Source organism: Leucoraja erinacea, chromosome 4, assembly GCF_028641065.1.
Source record: "Leucoraja erinacea ecotype New England chromosome 4, Leri_hhj_1, whole genome shotgun sequence".
Lineage (NCBI taxonomy): Eukaryota > Metazoa > Chordata > Chondrichthyes > Rajiformes > Rajidae > Leucoraja > Leucoraja erinaceus.
Genome location: NC_073380.1, coordinates 176,175 through 199,324, shown reverse-complemented (window position 1 = coordinate 199,324; position 23,150 = coordinate 176,175). Strand labels below are relative to the sequence as shown.

Here is a 23,150-nt window from a genome sequence, read left to right as displayed (position 1 = left end):
ATCAGCATGAACAGCATTCAGTGTGTGTCATCAGTCAAAGGTGGAGACACGTTCTGAGACTTAAAGACAGTATTGCCCTCAATCTACATTTACTGAAGCAAACTTAACCTGATATAAGTTTTTATTAATGCTCCAAGATAGATTCGAGGAAGCAAAAAGGACACTAAGGACACCAGATGGTAGAATGTTGAGCAAAACACAGTGATGGGGGAACTCGACGGACCAGGCAGCATCTGTGGAGGAAATGGACAGGCAACGTTATGGATCAAATGCCTTCTTCAGACTGCATCAGCCAAAGGCTTTTAATTATAGAGATCTTTTCTCTGCCTGTATGTTTGTGTGTATTGTAAAAAAACTGAAGCAGGTTTGTAATAGAGCAAGTTTGCTAAACAGTGCTGGACAAAGCAGAGTCCCGACACAAAATGTAGCCTGTCCATTTCCTCCACAAATGCTGCCTATCTGCTGAGTTCCTCCAGCACTTTCCAGCAGATTCAAGAGGGCATCAGTATTCATTACGGATTTAACAGAAATCCAACGATGGCTATGTCTCTATCAGTGGTCTGCCAACAATGATTACTGAGGGCCTGGCATTTCACAGCAAAGAAGACATAATGGATGGCACAGGCCTTTGCACTAAGCAGCAGTGCTCCCTGACAGACCAATGAAGGAAATAGTGATACTTCTAAAACCATTTTCTCACGCTGAGTGGTCTGCTAATGCAACATGAAGCCTCATGACTTGACCCAATCACAATGAAAGAGATGGCCAGTAAAGACGGAAGGAGACTTTCACAAAAGTAAAGATTTGTAAACATGCAAATATGAGAGATCATCATGCTTGAAGAGCTCAAGGCAATTGGAAACAGTTGCTAGGAGTCTGGATTTCTGTCTGATAGAATCCTTGTTACTGACTGGAGCCCAACGATGTGACAGGGAAAAGTGCCTTCGGGTAACAGTAAATTCTAACAACATTGGAAATGGTGATTAACTCATTTTTGGAAATGTATTATGAAGGAACAAATTACTTTGATCTTATACTTCTATTCTTTCTTTACTCCAGCTCAAACATTAACCATCAACCTCAGTCTAACACATGCCAAAACACAAGGACGCACTCGTCTGTAACTCATCCTACATGAAATATAGGCCTTTCCACATAACAGACAAATGAAATAGCTTTATTCAGCATTGGTTTTGAAGGATTTGTATTTATTTTTCAAAATAAAAGTCCTTCAATCATTTCAAAGGGCAAAGTACTTGCATGAAAATAAAGCAAAGTTAAAACCATAATTCCAATCTAAATTCTCTTGCTTGGTGTCTTATGTTGATTTAGCGACTCCACCACTACGCTGCAGTGCCGTGTGTGTGGTTGTCATTCGGCTGCTGGAGAGAGTACCACATTCCTGGCCGAGTGTCTTGAAATTGGCAATGATGAGCTCGGGCATCAGGGGGACATGCTTTGGTTATGGGTCTCTGGCAAGAGAAGGGCCTGAGAGGCATTGGCCACCGGGGAGACCTTAAGAGACAACGGGACTTGCTTTCCGCCACACGGGCTTTATGGAAATAATAATTACACTATGGCTTGGCTGGCAGAACTGTTGCTATAGCTTCCTGAACTTCACCAACCTCAGTGTATACTTTGTGGGAAAACATATGTCGGCTCCCCGATGGCTGAGATTAATCATCTCTCCTTTCATGCAGAACCGCAATCTGCTCGCTGGAGACTGATCTATTTCTGACACATCTGCTGGGCTCGTCTCCAAGGCAGAATGAATGGTGTGGTGTTCCCATGTACCTTCAGCCATTATTCATCCCGGTAAAAGAGGTCACAGGTTTGTGAGGTGCTGTCCTAGAAGCTTGCGCAATGCATTTCACAAATGATACATCTGTGCTGCCTCTGTAGAGAGGAGGGGAATGATCCCCCACATTTTTTGTAATCCGGATTTTAAAACCTGGTGAAATCTCCGCTTTCCCCGAGACAGTAGGGGTGGGACTGCTGATCGAGGGCACCAATTGGACGAGACGTCGGTCAGCAGGCAGTGGGGGCGGAACATGATGATTCAGCACGATCACATTGGAGGAGGGAGGTTGGTCAGAGGCGGAAGTAGGAGGGGGTGGGACTGAGGATAGAGCGTGGTGATTGGAGAAGGGAGACGTGCCAAAACACTAATCGGCAGCCCGGACACAGACCTGCGCCTCATCCGCAGCCAGGATCGATCCCGGCTCTCCGGCGCTGCAATCGCTGCCGAACCGCCACTGGACCATCCTCGCCCCCACCCGAGTGCCCCCCTCCCCCACGCCCAGTGGTGGCCAGAGACGTCGGGAATCAGATGGGGATGTGTCCCCAGGCCCACAGCCAGCGCAGAGAAATAGCGCTAAACCCAGCTCAACTCTGCCAGGTTAACCTACAACAGACAACCCTGCCTGGACTTACGGGAAGGACAGTCCGGGTTTACAGCCAGCGCGGAGAAGCAGCTCCAGCTCCACAACTCCAGGCTGGTGTCCCGTCAATCCAGGCAGGGCTGTAGGTTAACCCGGCGAGACAGGCAGAGTTGAGCTGCATTTAGCGCTGGATTGAGCTGTAATTACTGAAGCCTCCGAAGCCTCGCGCGTGTGTGTGAGTGTGCGCATGCGGGCGCGGCCTCCAAGAAATTGTGTGTCCCCTGTCCCCCTACCCCCCCACATAGTTTGATAGCGATTTCCGTGCCTGGCCTCACCCACTGAGTTTCTCCAGCATTTTTATCTACCTGCAAAGTAGAGGACATAATTTTTGGCTGGGATTCAACAATATACAACATAATTGGAAACACCTTAAGAATGATCTTTCTGCCAGGCATTTTGTTAATTGTGGAGGGAATCTTCTGCAATTTGTTATGGAACACTTTGCTCTCCAGGTGAAAAAGCAACACTACTCATGCTATATCTTTCTCTTGTTCTAGTGAGCTCTGAAATGTTACTGTACTTTTTTTTGCTGGAGGTCTCGTGATATTGCCTCCTTCCACCTGCCAGGTAAACAATGCTCCATATGATAATTCCCAATTGGGATGCAGTGACCTTCTTGCTTTGCGATTGAGGACTCGTAAACAAGGGGCAAACCTACTGCTTGCTCACTGGTTAATCGAGAATATTTGAACCACAAATCTCAGCCATCCTTAAATCTGGATTATCTGCCGATAAATGGGAGTTCGCTGTATCTTTGTTCAATACTTAAAGTATCTGGCATTGGACATACCTTGCCTGATACCTAATGAGTGCATTTTTAGCTGATAACAATAAATTATTATATCATGCTTCCATATCAATCCCACATTTTATTTTTAGGATGTGGGTATCCTGGCTATGTCAACATTTAATGCCTATCTGTAATTTCCCCCAGAGAAGATGGTGGCACCTTAAGCCACTGCAATCATAATGATGTAGGTACTTCAACCCTTGTGTTGGGTACTGAGTTCCAAGATCACAGTTTGTGAGCTGCTACCAAGTATATTCTATCCCATTTTGCAAAATGTTGACGCTATGCAATGGAATCCTCAGTATGAGGCCAGGACTGTTTTCATAAGGACTGTGCAGGTGCTGTCCAACCAATGCATCAGTGGACGGATGCAATTGCAATGGGTGAATTGATTAGAAAGAGGCCAAGCAACATTGTTTGTATTGTTTTGTTCATCTTCTACTGCAGATCCTATCAGAACCCAGTAATTCAGGACTTGGGCAGCTTGGCTCATGGGGATGCTTTCAAGGCATTCGGGGTAAAGTGCAAATTTGTCCCTCAGCCAGAGTAGTCACACATTGCTTCACGATGTTTTACAAAATGGGGGAACACGGGTTAATTGAAAGAAAAGGCAAAAATATTGGAAAGATTTGCGGTAGCCGAGAAGATTGCGGAAAATTTGAGAAACCAATGAAGGGATTGAAAATAGATTGAGAGTAAGCTACACAGCAAACAAAACAAATACAGACAATAAGTGCTTCCGCAAGATAAACACAGGCAAGGTAAACATTGGTCCCATTGCGGCTGAGACTGGGGAGTTAATAATGGAAAATAAGGAAATGGTTGCGGCTTCAAACAAGGGGTGAAAGCAAATGCTAGAATCCATCATTAAGCCAGCAGAAGCAAGGTATTTTTTTAAATCGACAATGGTCAATATAGTTTAATGAAAACTAATGTTTAACTAATTTATTATAGTTCTTTAAGAAGGGTGGATAGAAGTGAACTGGGTGATGTAGTGTACCTGGAGTGTGAATAGGCATTTGAAAAGTGTGTTTGAGTAAAAGGTTATGTTCAAAAATATAGTCTCATGTCACAGGTTTTAAAGTATTAGCCCGGATAGAACTGAAAATTGTGAGCCAGGAAAATTATGATAGAGTCCTAGAGTAATGCAGTGGGGAAACAGGCGCAACTTGCCCACACCGGCCAACATGTCCCAGCTACACCAGTCCCACCTGCCCGTGTTTGGTCCATAACCCTCCAAACAACAGACAATAGATGCAAGAGGAGGCAATTGGGCCCATCGAGCCAGCACCGCCATTCATTGTGATCATGGCTGATCATCCATGTACCATGTACCTATCCATGTACCTGTGTAACTGTTTCTTAAATGTTGGGATCATCCCCGCCTCAACTACCTCCTCTGGCAGCTTGTTCCATACATCCACCACTCTTCAGTTACCTCTCAGATTCCTATAAAATCTTTTCCCCTTCACCTTAAACCAAAGTCCAGTGGTCCTCGATTCACCTACATTGGACAAGAGATTCTGTGCATCTACCCCAGGAACCGTTGGTGAGGGAGGAACCCAAATCTGTAGGCTACATCCCAGAGTACTTAAGGAAGTAGCCCCAGAAATAGTGGATGCATTAGTGATAATTTTCAAAACTCTTTAGATTCTGGAGTAGTCCCTGAGAATTCGAGGGTAGCTAATGTAACCCCACTTTTTAAAAAGGGAGGGAGAGAGAAAACGGGGAATTACAGACCAGTTAGTCTAACATCGGTAATGGGGAAACTGCTAGTCAGTTATTAAAGATGTGATAGCAGCACATTTGGAAAGTGGTGAAATCATTGGACAAAGTCAGCATGGATTTATACAAGGTAAATAATGTCTGATGAATCATAGAATTTTTCGAGGATGTAACTAGTAGAGTGGATAAGGGAGAACCAGTGGATGTGTTATATCTGGACTTTCAGAAGGCTTTCGACAAGGTCCCACATAAGAGATTAGTATACAAACTTAAAGCACAAGGTATTGGGGGTTCAGTATTGATGTGGATAGAGAACTGGCTGGCAGACAGGAAGCAAAGAGTCGGAGTTAACGGGTCCTTTTCAGAATGGCAGGCAGTGACTAGTGGGGTACCGCAAGGCTCAGTGCTGGGACCCTAGCTATTTACAATATATATTAATGATTTGGACGAGGGAATTGAATGCAACATCTCCAAGTTTGCGGATGACACAAAGCTGGGGGGCAGTGTTAGCTGTGAGGAGGATGGTAGGAGGTTGCAAGATTACTTGGATAGGCTGGGTGAGTGGGCAAATGCATGGCAGATGCAGTATAATGTGGATAAATGTGAGGTTATCCACTTTGGTGGCAAAAACAGGAAAGTAGATTATTATCTGAATGGTGGCCGATTAGGAAAAGGGGAGATGCAAGAGACCTGGGTGTCATGGTACACCAGTCATTGAAAGTAGGCATGCAGGTGCAGCAGGCAGTGAAGAAAGCGAATGGTATGTTAGCATTCATAGCAAAAGGATTTGAGTATAGGAGGTTCTACTGCACACCTGAAGTATTGCGCACAGTTTTGGTCTCCTAATCTGAGGAAGGACATTCTTGCCATAGAGGGAGTACAGAGAAGGTTCACCAGACTGATTCCTGGGATGTCAGGACTTTCATATGAAGAAAGACTGGATAGACTCAGCTTGTACTCGCTAGAATTTAGAAGATTGAGGGGGGATCTTATAGAAACTTACAAAATTCTTAAGGGGTTGGACAGGCTAGATGCAGGAAGATTGTTCTCGGTGTTGGGGAAGTCCAGAACAAAGGGTCACAGTTTAAGGATAAAGGGGATTTTTTTTAGGACCGAGATGAGAAAAACATTTCTGTGGAATTCTCTGCCACAGAAGGTAGTTGAGGCCAGTTCATTGGCTATATTTAAGAGGGAGTTTTATGTGGCCCATGTGGCTAAAGGGATCAGGGGGTATGGAGAGAAAGCAGGTACAGGATACCGAGTTGGATGATCAGCCATGATCATATTGAATTGCGGGGCAGGCTCAAAGAGCCGAATGGCCTACTCCTGCACCTAATTTCTATGTTTCTGTTTACCCAATCTATTTATGATTTTATACACATCAATAAGATCACCCCTTATCCTTCTGTGCTCCAATGAATAGAGTCCCAGCAATATTATAGCAAGAGTGGTGGGTGTATGGAACAAGCTGCCAGAGGCAGGTGCTATCTTCCTATAACTCAGATCCCCTAGCCCTGGCAACATCCTTGTAAATCTTTGCACCCTTTCCAGCTCGTCAACAAACTGAAAAGCTGGTCATCATAGGATCACTGCGTAGAGATCAGTGCTGAGACCGTAATTATTTTTCTATCTATATTCATGGCTTTGCTGAATGGATGAAGTGTATATTTACTGGCAATGCAAAGGTATGTGGGAAGGCAAAATGTCTGCAAAGAGATACAGAGAGATAAACGGATTAAAGAGATACTGGCCAGCGCGGACCCGGTGGGTCGAAGGGCCTGTTTCCACTCTGTATCTCTAAACTAAAGGCCACTGTCCTCTCCCTAATCATCTTCAATTAGTGCTTTAACCATCCATTCATTGGAAAGGCAGAAGTGAAATGTCCACAGGTGATTGCAGAATGTTCAGTTCAATTTGCACAAGTCAGCACCAAATGGAATCCTCTCCACTTGCCCAGAAGAGTGCAGCTTCAGCAATGTTTAAGAGCTCAATGCTATCCAAAAAACCAAGCATCTCGCATGATTGACACCCACCTCATCATTCGGAAGTGGCTGGAAGAATCATAATATTGCAAGCGGCAACCTGAATTAATATAAGTCTACATTACATCCCTATGAATCTCCATCATATTCGCTCTGAAGCAATATGCTGTGTTATTATTTCCAATGATTTTCTTCAACAAGAAAGAAATACCTGGACGTCAAAGCCTGATGCATGCAGGTGAGGGTGTTGATTACCAGGGGTGGGCAGAGGTCAGAGATGAAAACAAGACAAGGCTGTAAGATAAAATATAATGACAGAAGAAGGAATATGTGAAAAGGAAGGGGATGTGGGATGTGGGATGGTGGGAGAGAAGGGGTGCATCCAGGTGGGGCACAGGGAAGAGAGGGGGGAGGGGAAAGGGGGTTGGGTGGAGGAGTTGCCTAAAATTGGAGAATTTAATGTTCATAACGTTGGGTTGTAAGCTGCTCAAGCAGAGCATGAGATGCTGTTCTTCCTGTTTGAGCATGGCCTCACTCTGGCAATGGAGGCCAAAGACTGAAAGATCAGCATGGGAATGGGAATGGGAAAGGGGGTTAAAATGGATAGCAACCGGGATATCCAGTAGGCCCAGATGTATTGAGCACAAGTGGTCGCTTGTTTCTTCTGTCTGTTTTCCTTCTGCGGCCTTGTCTTAAGAGTTTTGGTCTCCAAATCTGAGGAAGGACATTATTGCCATAGAGGGAGTGCAGAGAAGGTTCACCAGACAAGGGGTCACAGCTTAAGGATAAGGGGGAAATCCTTTGAGACCGAGATGAGAAAAACATTTTTCACACAGAGAGTGGTGAATCTCTGGTCTCTGCCACTTAGTTTCTTCATTGGTCTGTTTTGTGGCCCTTGTGGCTAAAGGGATCAGGGGGTATGGAGAGAAGGCGGCCTTGTCAGCCTTAATGGCGGTGCAGGCTAGGCCCATGTATGCACCCTATGTTTCTATGTTTCTGTTTCTATGTTTTATAGGCCATGTATGCACCCAAGTCTTTTGACCACATCATCTCCCAGTCTAATTATCTGTTGCTCATTATTTGCTCGTTATATAACCAATCGATAGTAATTAATGGATTGGCTTGGTTGACTAAACGGCTGCCTCCTCTGCTGTAATGATTCCAACTCTACTGTGATATCGTCTCCTTTTTCAGTATTTGTTTTTAATTATTGTTGTACAACCAAGAGGCGTTTTCCTTTTTGATGGTCTCAAATGAACTGGCAATAGAAAAGAAAAACAGTTACTTGGAAAACTCACTTCAGCCCCAATTTTAATCCCACACGCATTAACAATTTTGTACAACACTTTTTAATTATAATTCTGAACTTAAAATTGATAGTTCCTTCACTTGTCTGGTTTTGTTGTCACCTTTAACGTAGCATCAAGTTACTGGAAGTTCAAGGGTCCTTGCACAAACACATCAGTGCCTACTCTCTTTCTGCACACATGTGTAAATAAATGCAAAGCTTGTTATTTTTGTTATCTTTTTAGGGTAACCTTGCATTGGAGTACATTTATAGTTCCCATTAGTCACCGTCAGAGCTAACAGGCTGGAGCAAAAGTTGGATGGAACCAAGAGGGAGAGAGTGATGCAAATGTGAGGTGGGGGATGGAGGGAGAATATAGAAAAGGGGACAACAATGAGAGAACTGGAGATGAATTGGAAGAAGAGAAAGGGGAGCACAGGGGGCATGAAAATTGGAAAATTATATATATATATATATAATATACTAGACCAAGTGCAGACCCGTTGGGTCTGTTCCCCCAACATGCAGTTGTGGGGGGGGAGAGGCGGCATGCAGCGTCACACACGCTAACTATCCCCCCCCCCCCCCGCACTCACGCTAATTACCCCCCGTGATATTATATTAATATTATTCATTTGCTCCTTTTACCCCATAACCACCCTATCTACTGACACATAGCCCCCAACTTGCAGTCACATCTAGAGAGGGGGGTGGGGTGGGGGTAGAGAGTGAGGGGAGAGAGAGAAGGGCAGAGAGAGAGAGAGAGAGACACACAGATACAGACATACAGACAGACATACAGAGAGAGAGAGAGAGAGAGAGAGAGAGAGAGAGAGAGAGAGAGAGAGAGAGAGAGAGGGTGAGAGAGTGAGGGGGAGAGCGAGTGGATGCTGAGAGGGGGGTGGGGGGGGGAGGAGGGGGGGAGGGAGGGGGAGGGGGGGGGAGTGGAAGGGAGGGGGGAGGGGTAGGGGGAGGAGGGGAAGGGGATTAGGGGAGCGAGGGTGGGGGGGAGGGGTGGAGGGGAGAGGAGAGGGGGAGAGCGAGGGGGGGGTGCTGAGAGGGGGGTGAGGCGAGGGGAGGGGGGGGGAGAGGTGGGGAGCAGGTAGGGGAGGGAGGGTGGAGGGAAGGAGGTTGGGGTGTGTGGAGGGGGGTTTTAGGGGAGGGAGTGGGGAGGGGAGGAGGGGGAGAAAAAGAGGGGAGAGAGGAGACGGGGGGGAGAGGAGAGGGGGCAGAGGAGAGGGGGCAGAGGAGAGGGGGAGAGGGAGGGAGGGGGGGGGGGGGGGAGAAGAGAGGGGGGGGGAGGGGGGAAGGGTATAGGGGGGGGGGAGGGAGGGATAGGTGGCGGGGGGGGGGGAGAGGAGGGGGGGGGGGGAGAGGGGAGAGGGGGGGGAGAGGAGAGGGGAGAGAGGGGGGAGAGGAGAGAGGGGGGGGAGAGGAGAGAGGGGGGGGGAGAGAGAGAGAGAGGGGGGGAGAGGAGAGAGAGAGGAGAGGGGGGAAGGGAGAGTGAGAGAGAAAGGAGAGAGACAGGGGGGAGAGAGAGAGAAAGAGAGAGGGATAGGGAGAGAGATAGGGGGAGAGAGAGGAGGGAGAGAGAGAGAGAGAGAGAGAGTGCCTTTTTACTTCAACCCAAACCCAAACAACCATTTGCAGGCAGTGCTTTTTTACTTCAAACTAACCATATATTCATTTTCAAACCACATTAAGGGTACTCACAGTGATGTAGACATTTGTTCAGTGTCATTCAGAGCTCAGAGTGACAGAGACTAATTGACAGAGCTCCATCTTGCAGAGACTAATTGAGGCACACCACTTCCTGGTTTTATAGTCCCTGTCCCTCCCTCCAGCAGGGGCAGCAGAGAGAATGGTGAATTTTGTAAAAACATTAATATCTCTGTCATTTTTCATCGACGGGAAAAATCCTCAGCACACATGTGGCGGAGGGGGCTCTGAGCTAGGTGGCCAAAAATGACAGCCGTAGGTGGCGGTGTTCTCTCAGAAATTGCAGCACAGACGGCCAAAAGCGGTCAAGAACAGGGATTTAGTAATATAGATAGATAAGATATATATATAGTGCTGTAGGGACATAATGGAGTCAGATCCAAGCATTGTATCTGAGGAGCTATGCGCACGCACACATCTCTGAGGTTAGAAGAGCAAGTACTAACATAGTTGATTCAAGGTCAGAGGAGATGTCACTTTTCAAGTGACTAGCTTGATGCTGTGGTAAGCACCTGTTGGTTGTCTGAGAATGAATTAATCATGAAAACTGCACCAGGTGAACATTCAGCCAGTAATTATTCTTTTTAATAACTCTTCATTGAATGAAAGCCTTCATAATTATTGTATATGGAATGCTTGTGTGGTCATTTATGGCTTTGCCATATGGATTCCTGATTGGAAAACCCTCCTTCAGTCTCTTATTGCAACCTTCAATTCATCAACTCCTCCTACTCCAGGTCTGGCGGAAGGACTACAATTAAATTCTCATTCCTTCCCAGAGCACCCATCTTTTCACTGCATTTATCTTGCCTTTTCTGAAATATGCAACCCAGTACATGTCTGCTGAATATTTAGACCTCTTGCTTGATATCCAACAAATCTGCATGTAATTGGGATTCCTTTAAATAGGCCAGGTTGAATGGATGGATGGTGAGAAGCAGAAAGCCCTTCATACCCCAAGACTTGATTTACTGTGAGGTTCACAGAGTGCGTCAACAAGATTGGTGTGGCTCAATGTGGCAGAGCAGGTATTAGATCAGTGTTGCAGAGGAATTGACGTCAGCAGCTACCTCGTCTGCACTACTCTGCACGTAGTTTGAGTTGTGTTACAAATATATCTTTGTGATTTGAAGACATTTTTGTGAGCAAATTGGCATCTGTACTATTTGAAACGAAAGGGCTGGTGTGGCAATTTACTCTGGTAGCCTGTCTGCATTCTTTATCGTGACTGTTCCATAAAGAAGTGTTGAATATTCATCTCAGGTGTTTGTGTTGCTCAGAAACTCTTCGCATTTCTGTCTCCATGTGAAGTATATTAATGAAGACTCCTGCCAGCATTCTGCACTGCAGTACTGCACAATGTGGCTCTTCTTTGACACATCCCTTTATTTAGCAGTATGAACAAACCAGTCAGTTTTGCGCTAATGTGACTCACTTCATTTCAAAAGCAGCAAACAACTGTAACACATTTTAAACTATTGCAGCTGCATTAAAAAAAAAAGATCCTAGTCTCTGCTTCTCTCCCCTTGCACAACAAGCGCACAGCAGGTCTTAAATCTCACTGTGAGCTTGATCCACAAATTGGAGCTTTATTCAGAATTATACATGGTACTCGCTTCCCACAACGGCTGTAATATTTGGAGAAATGCCATCTTATTGTATCAACTGCACTGATTTTCACTGGAGAAATAAGTATTGAGAATCAATGTGATATGTTGATGAGAAATCTTTGTTATGCAAGGTTATTTAGTGTCATCATTGCTGCCTGTATCTGTGTCTAGGTACTTATAAGAGCTGTACTCTGATAAGAGTACAGATTACATCCTGCTCCCCTATATATATATATGTATGTATACGTGCGTGCGTATATGTGCTAATATATGTGTGTGCACATATACGCATACAAATCTGAGGTTAGAAGATGTGTACTAACATAGATGAAGTTGATTCAAGGTCAGATTCAAGTGAAGCTGGTGCTGTCAACTAGGCTGGTTTAAAGTTACTTTGATAGATTCAACATGCCAAAAAAATATTTAAATGGACAATTTTCCTGGAAATAACACTCTTGAATGAACTAAGATACAGGTTTGCAGAAATAATTTGCAAAGGCACTGTGCAAGAAATGAAGCAATAAACCATATCACTCGTCTCAATCTGCTTCCAGTTTCTATTATAATAAGTACATTTCATCGGTTTGTCTAGTTGTACATGAAAGAAAAGCAAAAATGCTGCAAATTCCAGTATCATTATTTCAAATGTTTCCTTTTTCTTATCAGGCTAATTGAAGGTGGCGATGCACCGACTCTATCCATGAGATCCAAAACTTACACGAAAGCGTTGTCAACATGTTCAGCACCAAAAGGTCAGTTGGTTCAACATTTTATATGTAGAAGTAACAGCATACATATTAATCTGCTACACTTATAAATAAAGAATTAATGCAAAAATATTGTTTTTCAGATACTTTTGGAATTTGAATTATTTTGAACATTCCTTTCATAATAAGTTACAAAAACCAGGAAGAACTCAATGGGTCAGGCAGCATCTATGGATGTGGGCTCTCCATTCCCTTCACAGATCCCTGCCTGACCCACTGAGATCTTTGTTTTTTGCTCAAGATTCTAGCATATGCAGATTCTTGCATCTCATTCCTCAGTTAAAGGTAATGTCTGTACAGCAGGCACGGAAATCGCTATCAAAACATTGGGGAAGGGGGGGGGGGACACAATTTCTTGACGGCCCTGTGTGGACGGTAACATCGTAAGTTGATCTGGTTGGTGACCGACTCCGAACTCCAGCAACAACAGCTTCGTCTGCCCCGAATCGGCCAGTTTGCGGGGGCTTTCATCGGCTGGCGGGGGTTTCAATATCGGGAGCCTCGATCGCCTCGATGCAGCAGTTTGATTTTAAGCTGCGCCGGGCGCTGATAGGCCCCGCGAACAGGCCGATTCAGCCCTTAGAAAAGGTCTGATAAAGTCCGGATTACAAAACATGGGGGGGATTAACCCCCACCTCTCAAAGCAGGGGGGGGGACATCCCCTCCCCCAGGATTTCCGCCCATTCTGTACAGTGTGGATAACTTGGGAGAGCTAATCTACAGTATAGCACAGAAACGGGCCCTTCAGCCCACTACATCCATGTTGACCTTTTTGCCGATCTACATAAATTTGATTTGCTTGCTCTTGGTCCTTATTCTTCTGTGCCTTGCCCATTCGACCGCCTCTTGAAATGGCTCCAAAACATAGTGATCATATTTAATTCCACCGCCTCCTCTGTCATTGTGTTCCAAGTATCAATCATTCTCTGTGTATAATGTACTCTCCACTCACTTTCCGTTTAAAACTCTTTCCTCTTAACTTCAATATATATGCCCCTTTGATTTTGATACCCCTACCATGTAAAACATAGAGACAAGAGAGTCAAGAGAGAGTCAAGAGTCAATTTAATTGTCATTTGGACCCCTGGAGGTCCAAACGAAATGCCGTTTCTGCAGCCATACATTACACACAAATAGACCCCAGACACAACATAATTACATTTTACATAAACATCCATCACATAGCTGTGATGGAAGGCCAAAAAAAACTTATCTCTCCACTGCACTCTCCCCCCCCCGATGTCAGAGTCAAAGTCAAAGCCCCCGGCTGGCGATGGCGATTGTCCCGCGGCCATTAAAGCCACGCCGGGTGGTGCGAGGTCGCACACCGGGTCTTGGTGTTGGAGCCCCCGGTGTGCACTCGCAAAGTCCCGCGGCCATTCCAGCCGCGCGGGGCAGTGGTGTTAGGCCCCGCTCCAGGAGCTCTTCAACCCCGCAACTCGGGCGGGAGAATTCGCCGTTGCAGGAGCCCCGAAAAGCGGTCTCCCTCCAGGGATCCGCGGGCTCCCGGTGCCGCCGTCCGCAGACCCGCAGTAGCAGCCTCCGCATCAGCAGCAGCAGCGGCATCGGCAGCAGCAGCGGCAGCGGCAGCAGCGGCAGCGGCAGCAGCAGCGCTCCTCCACCGCTCCACCCGCTCCGGTCTCGGCCAGCTCCGCGACGGCAACGGTGAGTCGGCACCAGAGAAACATAGAAAATAGGTGAAGGAGTAGGCCATTCAGCCCTTCGAGCCTGCACCGCCATTCAATATGATCATGGCTGATCATCCAACTCAGTATCCTGTACCTGCCTTCTCTCCATACCCCCTGATCCCTCTAGCCACAAGGGCCACATCTAACTCCCTCTTAAATATAGCCAATGAACTGGCCTCAACTACCTTCTGTGGCAGAGAGTTCCAGAGATTCACCCCTCTCTGTGTGAAAAATGTTCTTCTCATCTCGGTTCTAAAGGATTTCCCCCACTATCCTTAAGCTGTGACCCCTTGTCCTGGACTTCCCCAACATCAGGAACAATCTTCCTGCATCTAGCCTGTCCAATCCCTTAAGAATTTTGTAAGTTTCTATAAGATCCCCCCTCAATCTCCTAAATTCTAGCGAGTACAATCCGAGTCTATCCAGTCTTTCTTCATAAGAAAGTCCTGACATCCCAGGAATCAGTCTGGTGAACCTTCTCTGCACTCCCTCTATGGCAATAATGTCCTTCCTCAGATTTGGAGACCAAAACTGTACGCAATACTCCAGGTGTGGTCTCACCAAGACCCTGTACAACTGCAACAGAACCTCCCTGCTCCTATACTCAAATCCTTTTGCTATGAATGCCAACATACCATTTGCTTTCTTTACTGCCTGCTGCACCTGCATGCCTACTTTCAATGACTGGTGTACCATGACACCCAGGTCTCGTTGCATCTCCCCTTTTCCTAATCGGCCACCATTTAGATAATAGTCAGCTTTCCTGTTTTTGCCACTAAAGTGGATAACCTCACATTTATCCACATTATACTGCATCTGCCATGCATTTGCCCACTCACCCAGCCTATCCAAATCACCTTGCAGACTCCTAGCATCCTCCTCACAGCTAACACTGCCCCCCAGATTTGTGTCACCCGCAAACTTGGAGATGTTGCATTCAATTCTCTCATCCAAATCATTAACTATCTACCCTGATAATAACCCTTCATAATTGTATATATCTCTATCAGGTCAGCACTCCGGCCTTCTTTGCTTATTCAAGTATATGCATGCTCAGCCTATCTGAACACCTTTATGACGAAAGCCCTCTGACCCAGGCAACATCCTAGTGAATCTTCTCTGCTCTCTCTAGCATACCACATTTTTCCCACAGTTGCAACTAAGATTGCACACTAATGTGGTTCATTTAGTGTTTTGCAAATTTGCAATATTTTCGGTACAGTGGTGCAGCGGTAAAATTGCTGCTTTTCAGTGCCAGTGACCCGGGTTCAATCCTGACTACTGGTGCTGCTTGTATGGAGTTTGTACGTTCTCTCTGTGACTGCGTAGGTCTTCTCTGGGTGCTCCGGTTACGTCCCACATTCCAAGGACATAGATTTGTTGGTTATGTTTAAGGGGCTGTCCCACTGTACGAGCTAATTCAAGAGTATTCCTGAGTTTCCCCTGATTCGAACTTGGAGAATTACGGTAATAGCCGCTCATAGGTACTCGGGGCACTCGTGGAGATTTTTCAACATGTTGAAAAATCTCCTTGAGTCTTCACGAGCTTTCAGCGTTTCCCGAGTACCTGCCGTTAGCTTTACGAGCCGCTAAGAGACGTCCCGAGCTCGGATGTACCCGCTGCGTACATTCTACGTGCTTACCACGAGTTAGATTTTTTTTTAAACTCGGGAGAGCTCTTGAATTAGCTCGTACTGTGGGACAGCCCCTTTAAGAAGGAACTGCAGATGCTGGAAAATCGACGGTAGATGCTGGAGAAATTGATTTGTCGGTTCATTGGTTTTTGTAAATTATCTCTAGTGTTTAGGATAGAATTATTATACAGGTGATCATTCGTCAGCAGAGTGGGTCAAAGGACCTGTTTCCAAATTGTTTCACTAAATGGAAAAAAAAATGAATTCCGTCTTTTATAATCTATTTCCTGATCTATGATGGCAAGCACGTCATATGTTTTCTTCTCCATCCTAACTATTTATATTACCACTTGAAGGGAACTATGGACAGAATCCTAAAGCTCCTCTATTCATCAATATTCCTTAGTGGCCTTCATTTGCTGTATATATCTTACCCCTATTTGATTTTCTATAAAATTCCTCAGCCTTGTTGGGATTAAATTGATCTACACGTGACTGTGGCTTCAATCTTCCACACCCCAAGCCACACCCCAAACAATTGTCATGCCATCTTCAGACTTACCAATCATACCTCCTATTTTCATGTCCAAGTTACTAATATTTACGACAAATAGCAAAGGTCCCAGCTGTATTCCCCATGATACACTGCTTGTCAACTTGATAATTGTGCACCAGTGGTTCACCCAAAAATAAACATTGAAATGGACCAATCTAGCAGCTTCCTTTTAAATGAATGTGTGTAAGATGTGGCATCATTCCTTGACGGCCATATTCCTGCAAAGTTGTAGTACTCTTCCTGCCCTTGTCCTTTGAGATGGCGGGGATCATGGGTTTGGCGGTTGCTCTGAAGCAAGAGCTAGTAGCTTTCGTGTAAGAAGGAACCAGATGCTGGTTTAAACCGAAGATAGATATAAAAAGCTGGAGTAACTCGGCAGGTCGGACAGCATCTCTGTTCATCAAAGATATACTTAAAATTAGGTGACTACTTTCATTTACATGACATTTCTGTTTCCCAAACATTATGGTGCCCTGGAATGGAGGACTAAAACATAGAAACATAGAAATTAGGTGCAGGAGTAGGCCATTCGGCCCTTCGAGCCTGCACCGCCATTCAATATGATCATGGCTGATCATCCAACTCAGTATCCCGTACCTGCCTTCTCTCCGTACCCCCTGATCCCCTTAGCCACAAGGGCCACATCTAACTCCCTCTTAAATATAGCCAATGAAGTGGCCTCAACTACCCTCTGTGGCAGAGAGTTCCAGAGATTCACCACTCTCTGCGTGAAAAAAGTTCTTCTCATCTCGGTTTTAAAGGATTCCCCCTTTATCCTTAAGCTGTGACCCCTTGTCCTGGACTTCCCTAACATCGGGAACAATCTTCCTGCATCTAGCCTGTCCAACCCCTTAAGAATTTTGTAAGTTTCTATAAGATCCCCCTCTCAATCTTCTAAATTCTAGAGAGTATAAACCAAGTCTATCCAGTCTTTCTTCATAAGACAGTCCTGACATCCCAGGAATCAGTCTGGTGAACCGTCTCTGCACTCCCTCTATGGCAATAATGTCCTTCCTCAGATTTGGAGACCAAAACTGTACGCAATACTCCAGGTGTGGTCTCACCAAGACCCTGTACAACTGCAGTAGAATCTCTCTGCTCCTATACTCAAATCCTTTTGCAATGAAAGCTAACATACCATTCGCTTTCTTTACTGCCTGCTGCACCTGCATGCCTACCTTCAATGACTGGTGTACCATGACACCCAGGTCTCGCTGCATCTCCCCCTTTCCCAATCGGCCACCATTTAGATAATAGTCTGCTTTCCTGTTTTTGCCACCAAAATGGATAACCTCACATTTATCCACATTATACTGCATCTGCCAAACATTTGCCCACTCACCCAGCCTATCCAAGTCACCCTGCAGTCTCCTAGCATCCTCCTCACAGCTAACACTGCCCCCCAGCTTAGTGTCATCCGCAAACTTGGAGATATTGCCTTCAATTCCCTCATCCAGATCATTAATATATATTGTAAATAGCTGGGGTCCCAGTACTGAGCCTTGGGGTACCCCACTAGTCACTGCCTGCCATTGTGAAAAGGACCCGTTTACTCCTACTCTTTGCTTCCTGTTTGCCAGCCAGTTCTCTATCCACATCAATACTGAACCCCCAATGCCTTGTGCTTTAAGTTTGTATACTAATTTTTTATGTGGGACCTTGTCGAAAGCCTTCTGGAAGTCCAGATACACCACATCCACTGGTTCTCCCCTATCCACGCTACTAGTTACATCCTCGAAAAATTCTATAAGATTCGTCAGACATGATTTACCTTTCGTAAATCCATGCTGACTTTGTCCAATGATTTCACCACTTTCCAAATGTGCTGCTATCCCATCTTTAATAACTGACTCTAGCAGTTTCCCCACTACCGATGTTAGACTAACTGGTCTGTAATTCCCCATTTTCTCTCTCCCTCCCTTCTTAAAAAGTGGGGTTACGTTTGCTACCCGCCAATCTTCAGGAACTACTCCAGAATCTAAAGAGTTTTGAAAGATTATTACTAATGCATCCACTATTTCTGGAGCTACTTCCTTAAGTACTCTGGGATGCAGCCTATCTGGCCCTGGGGATTTATCGGCCTTTAATCCATTCAATTTACCCAACACCACTTCCCGGCTAACCTGGATTTCACTCAATTCCTCCAACTCCTTTGACCCGCGGTCCCCTGCTATTTCCGGCAAATTATTTATGTCTTCCTTAGTGAAGACGGAACCAAAGTAGTTATTCAATTGGTCCGCCATATCCTTGTTCCCCATGATCAACTCCCCTGTTTCTGACTGCAAGGGACCTACATTTGTTTTAACTAATGTCTTTCTTTTCACATATCTATAAAAACTTTTGCAGTCAGTTTTTATGTTCCCTGCCAGTTTTCTTTCATAATCTATTTTTCCTTTCCTAATTAAGCCCTTTGTCCTCCTCTGCTGCTCTTTGAATTTCTCCCAGTCCTCCTTAGATCACTGGGAAACTGGGAAAGATCCGGTATGCTGCTTTTTCTGGCTAATTTGTACACATCATCCTTCGCTTTGATACTATCCCTGATTTCCCTTGTTATCCATGGATGTACTACCTTCCCTGATTTATTCTTTTGCCAAACTGGGATGAACAATTTTTGTAGTTCATCCATGCAGTCTTTAAATGTCTTCCATTGCATATCCACCGTCAACCCTTTTAGAATTTAGTATGCTGCTTTTTCTGGCTAATTTGTACGCATCATCCTTCGCTTTGATACTATCCCTGATTTCCCTTGTTATCCATGGATGTACTACCTTCCCTGATTTATTCTTTTGCCAAACTGGGATGAACAATTTTTGTAGTTCATCCATGCAGTCTTTAAATGTCTTCCATTGCATATCCACCGTCAACCCTTTTAGAATTAATTGCCAGTCAATCTTGGCCAATTCACATCTCATACCCTCAAAGTTACCTTTCTTTAAGTTCAGAACCATTGTTTCTGAATTAACAATGTCACTCTCCATCCTAATGAAGAACTCAACCATATTATGGTCACTCTTGCCCAAGGGGGCACGTACAACAAGATTGCTAACTGACCCTTCCTCATTACTCAATACCCAGTCTAAAATAGCCTGCTCTCTCGTTGGTTCCTCTACATGTTGATTTGGATAACTATCCCGCATACATTCCAAGAAATCCTCTTCCTCAGCACCCCTGCCAATTTGATTCACCCAATCTATATGTAGATTGAAGTCACCCATTATAACCGTTTTGCCTTTGTCGCACGCATTTCTAATTTCCTGTTTGATACTATCTCCAACTTCACTACTACTGTTAGGTGGCCTGTACACAACACCCACCAGCGTTTTCTGCCCCTTAGTGTTGTGCAGCTCTACCCATACCGATTCCACATCCTCCAATCTAATGTCCTTCCTTTCCATTGCATTAATCCCCTCTCTAATCAGTGACGCTACCCCACCTCCTTTTCCTTTCTGTCTATCCCTCCTGAATATTGAATATCCCTGGATGTTCAGCTCCCAGCCTTGGTCACCCTGGAGCCATGTCTCCGTGATCCCAACTATTATCATAGTCATTAATAGCTATCTGCACATTCAACTCATCCACCTTATTACGAATGCTCCTTGCATTGAGACACAAAGCCTTCAGGCTTGTTTTTACAACACTCTTACCCCTTACACAATTATGTTGAAAAGTGGCCCTTTTTGATTTTTGCCCTGGTTTTGTCTGCCTGCCACTTTTACTTTTCACCTTGCTACCTATTTCTTCTACCCTCATTTTACACCCTTCGGTCTCTACGCTCACACATTTAAGAAACCCTTTCCCTTTAACTCCATCCTCCACTGTCCCATTCAACACCCCACCCCCCTTATTCAGTTTAAAGCCACCCGTGTAGCAGTGGCAAACCTGCCTGCCAGAATGCTGGTCCCATACCTGTTAAGATGCAATCCGTCCCTTTTGTACAGTTCCCCCTTACCCCAAAACAGATCCCAGTGATCTAAGAATCTAAATCCCTGCCCCGTGCACCAGATCCTCAGCCACACGTTCAGGTCCCGTATCTCCCTGTTCCTGCTCTCGCCAGCACGGGGAACTGGAAGCAAACCGGAGATAACAACCCTGGAGGTCCTGCTTTTCAACATTTTTCCGAGCTCTCTAAAGTCACGTTGCAGAATATTCATGTATAAACACAGCTGTAATTTCTACATTTTGAAACCAAAATGTATAAAAATGGCTTTTTATTAAAATCTGACAATGTGCACTTTAACCACGTGTGATTTCTTTCTATTACAAATCTCAAATTGTGGAGTAAATAAATGATGGGTCTTTGTCCCAAACATAGAGGGCAAGGTACAGTGCTTCCACACCTCAATTTATTTTCCGAATAGAATCCAAAATTTCCTGGAATTTTCAAAAATGCTTCCTGCGTGCTATTTGTTGTTTTTCTTTCGCGGGCACACGTTAACAACACAAAGAAAAACAAAGCAAAACAGATCAATGGAACTGCGCTTGGTGTTGGGTCACGGCCGCTGCCTGGACTGGGTTCAAAGTGAATCATTCGCTCCTGCCCTGCGATGGGAGAACAGTCTCCCTGGACCTGCTCCCTGGACGGCAGGCTGACTGGCGGCTGACAGGCCTCCCCCAACCGAGCAGGCGTGCATGGTCGGAAATATACTTTTTATCCCCCAAAATCATCCCAGTATGCGGAAATTTTCCCGAAATTATTTAATTTCCCTAAAATTACCCGAAGACAACCAGAATTTCCTGAATTTTGGGTAATGTCCTTCAAAGTGGAGTGTATCTCTATCTATCTGCTAATCACCCCTGAACCAGTATCTACCTATCACTTGCCAGGCTTTGCCCTATCCCTACCTCTCTTTTCAAGCTTCCTCTCCCCTACTCCAACAGTCTGTAGAAGGGTCATGACCCAAAACATCATCCGTCCATTCCCCATCACAGATACTGCCTGACCAGCTGAGCCACACCAGCACTTTATTTTGCCTGAGATCTGCATTCACTTGTGTCAATATTAATCTTCTACTGTATCTGGAAGGAGTTATGGAGAAGGGTTTTGTCAGTTTTGGTCAGTTTGGGGTTTTTGGTTCACAACACCTATATTCACAGTTATTAGATGCCTTTTTTCCCTCTCTAATTGCCCACGTTAATCCATTAAATGGAGCTTCTGTAAACATTGGAATCACCTCGACAACCTTGGCTTTCTGAGGGGTATCTTCTGAGAGTAATCTTCTGAGGGGTATTCCTTTTGTCATATCCATCCAACCCTCACCCTCTCTACAACTTTAGCTTCTTTCCTCTCTTTTCCAATTCTGACAAGTCTTAATAACTCTGATTTTCTCTTTCCACAGTTACTGAACAATCTGTTGACTGTTTCATATATAATTCAGATTTCTGAATTTTTAAATATTTTTTGTGTGAGAAAACATAGATACATAGAAAATAGGTGCAGGAGTAGGCCATTCGGCCCTTCGAGCCTGCACCGCCATTCAATATGATCATGGCTGATCATCCAACTCAATATCCCGTACCTGCCTTCTCTCTATACCCCCTGACCCCTTTAGCCACAAGGGCCACATCTAACTCCCTCTTAAATATAGCCAATGAACTGGCCTCAACTACCTTCTGTGGCAGAGAATTCCAGAGATTCACCACTATCTCTGTGTGAAAAATGTTTTTCTCATCTCGGTCTTAAAGGATTTCCCCCTTATCCTTAAACTGTGACCCCTTGTCCTGGACTTCCCCAACATCGGGAACAATCTTCCTGCATCCAGCCTGTCCAACCCCTTAAGAATTTTGTAAGTTTCTATAAGATCCCCCTTCAATCTCCTAAATTCTAGCGAGGACAAGTCGAGTCTATCCAGTCTTTCTTCATATGGTATTTTACAATGGTATTTTAGGTTGTTGAGATGGGGAGGATGGGGTGGATTGGAGAAAACTAAAGGAATATTTGTGACAGTGCAGCGATGAAGGTCGTCCACAATTGCTTTTGAAGTTGTCAGTTAATGGATGAACGAAGGAAATTAGAGAGGTTAAAAAAAAACAATGGAACTGTGAGAGTCAAACACAACAGATGTTAGAAAACTGAAGCAAAAAATAATGTTGGAAATACTCGGACGACAACCCCCTATCAAAGTTGGCAAGGTTATCATTCTTAAGGAAAAATAATTTGTCCTCTCTAATTGCCTTCATTCGTGTTTATGTGATTTGTGATCTGTCCTGCAGTTTCTTATCAAATATTAATGAACCACAACACACTCCAGCTTAGGATCAGAGCATATCCTGTTTCACTTGGTCACTTAGTCAACAACCCTCACCCCTTATCTATCTCCACCCTGGTCTTTGCACCCTACACTATCCTACCAAAGTAAATGTATCCAGAATAATTTGAGATGCTGTGATCGGCAAATTCGCACTGCTCTAGGTCCTTGAAATACTTTTAAATAACTTTCATTTAACTTGTCTTCCCTGGTTATCTTGTAATTTATTTCTGTTCCATGATATCCAATTCTCCTTGAAAGTTATTCTTGAATGTAAATTTGCCAGCCGTACAAATCAGATCAACTTGCTACACACAAAAAAAACATTCTCTTAAGGGCCTGTCCTTAAGAGAGTTTTCAGTTACTGTCTTCGACCTTCATACTCGAGGGCACTCGCGGGAAAAAGCTCGAGCTGGATCGACCGTCAGCAATGAAACTGCGAGCCGGATCGACCGTACGCACGCATGCACGCACGCACGCACACACACACAGCCGCATTCCCTTGGGGGCCAGGGAATGCGGGGGAGCACTATCTGAAATTCACACCCACGATGAACAGGAAGGTAAAAGATGGCTGGCACAGTTATGGTAAGTCCTTTGGGGGGGGGGTGGGGGGGGGGGGGGGGGGGGGGGAGAGAGACGGGGGAGAAGGAAGGAATGGACACACTTTTAAGAAGCCAGACAACTTTTAATAAAGTTTATCGG

At 45.0% G+C, this 23,150-nt stretch overlaps 1 protein-coding gene across 1 annotated transcript in view; it reads left to right on the top strand.

Annotated features, from left to right (window-relative positions):
• The window catches only part of LOC129696078 (oxidation resistance protein 1-like), a 239,933-nt gene that overhangs the window by 61,884 nt on the left and 154,899 nt on the right, over nucleotides 1–23,150 (top strand). The window contains exon 2 of the mRNA XM_055633485.1: nucleotides 12,222–12,307. Within this exon, the coding sequence (XP_055489460.1) occupies nucleotides 12,291–12,307 (17 nt within the window). The 5' untranslated portion in view covers nucleotides 12,222–12,290. The remainder of the gene's footprint in view (nucleotides 1–12,221; nucleotides 12,308–23,150) is intronic.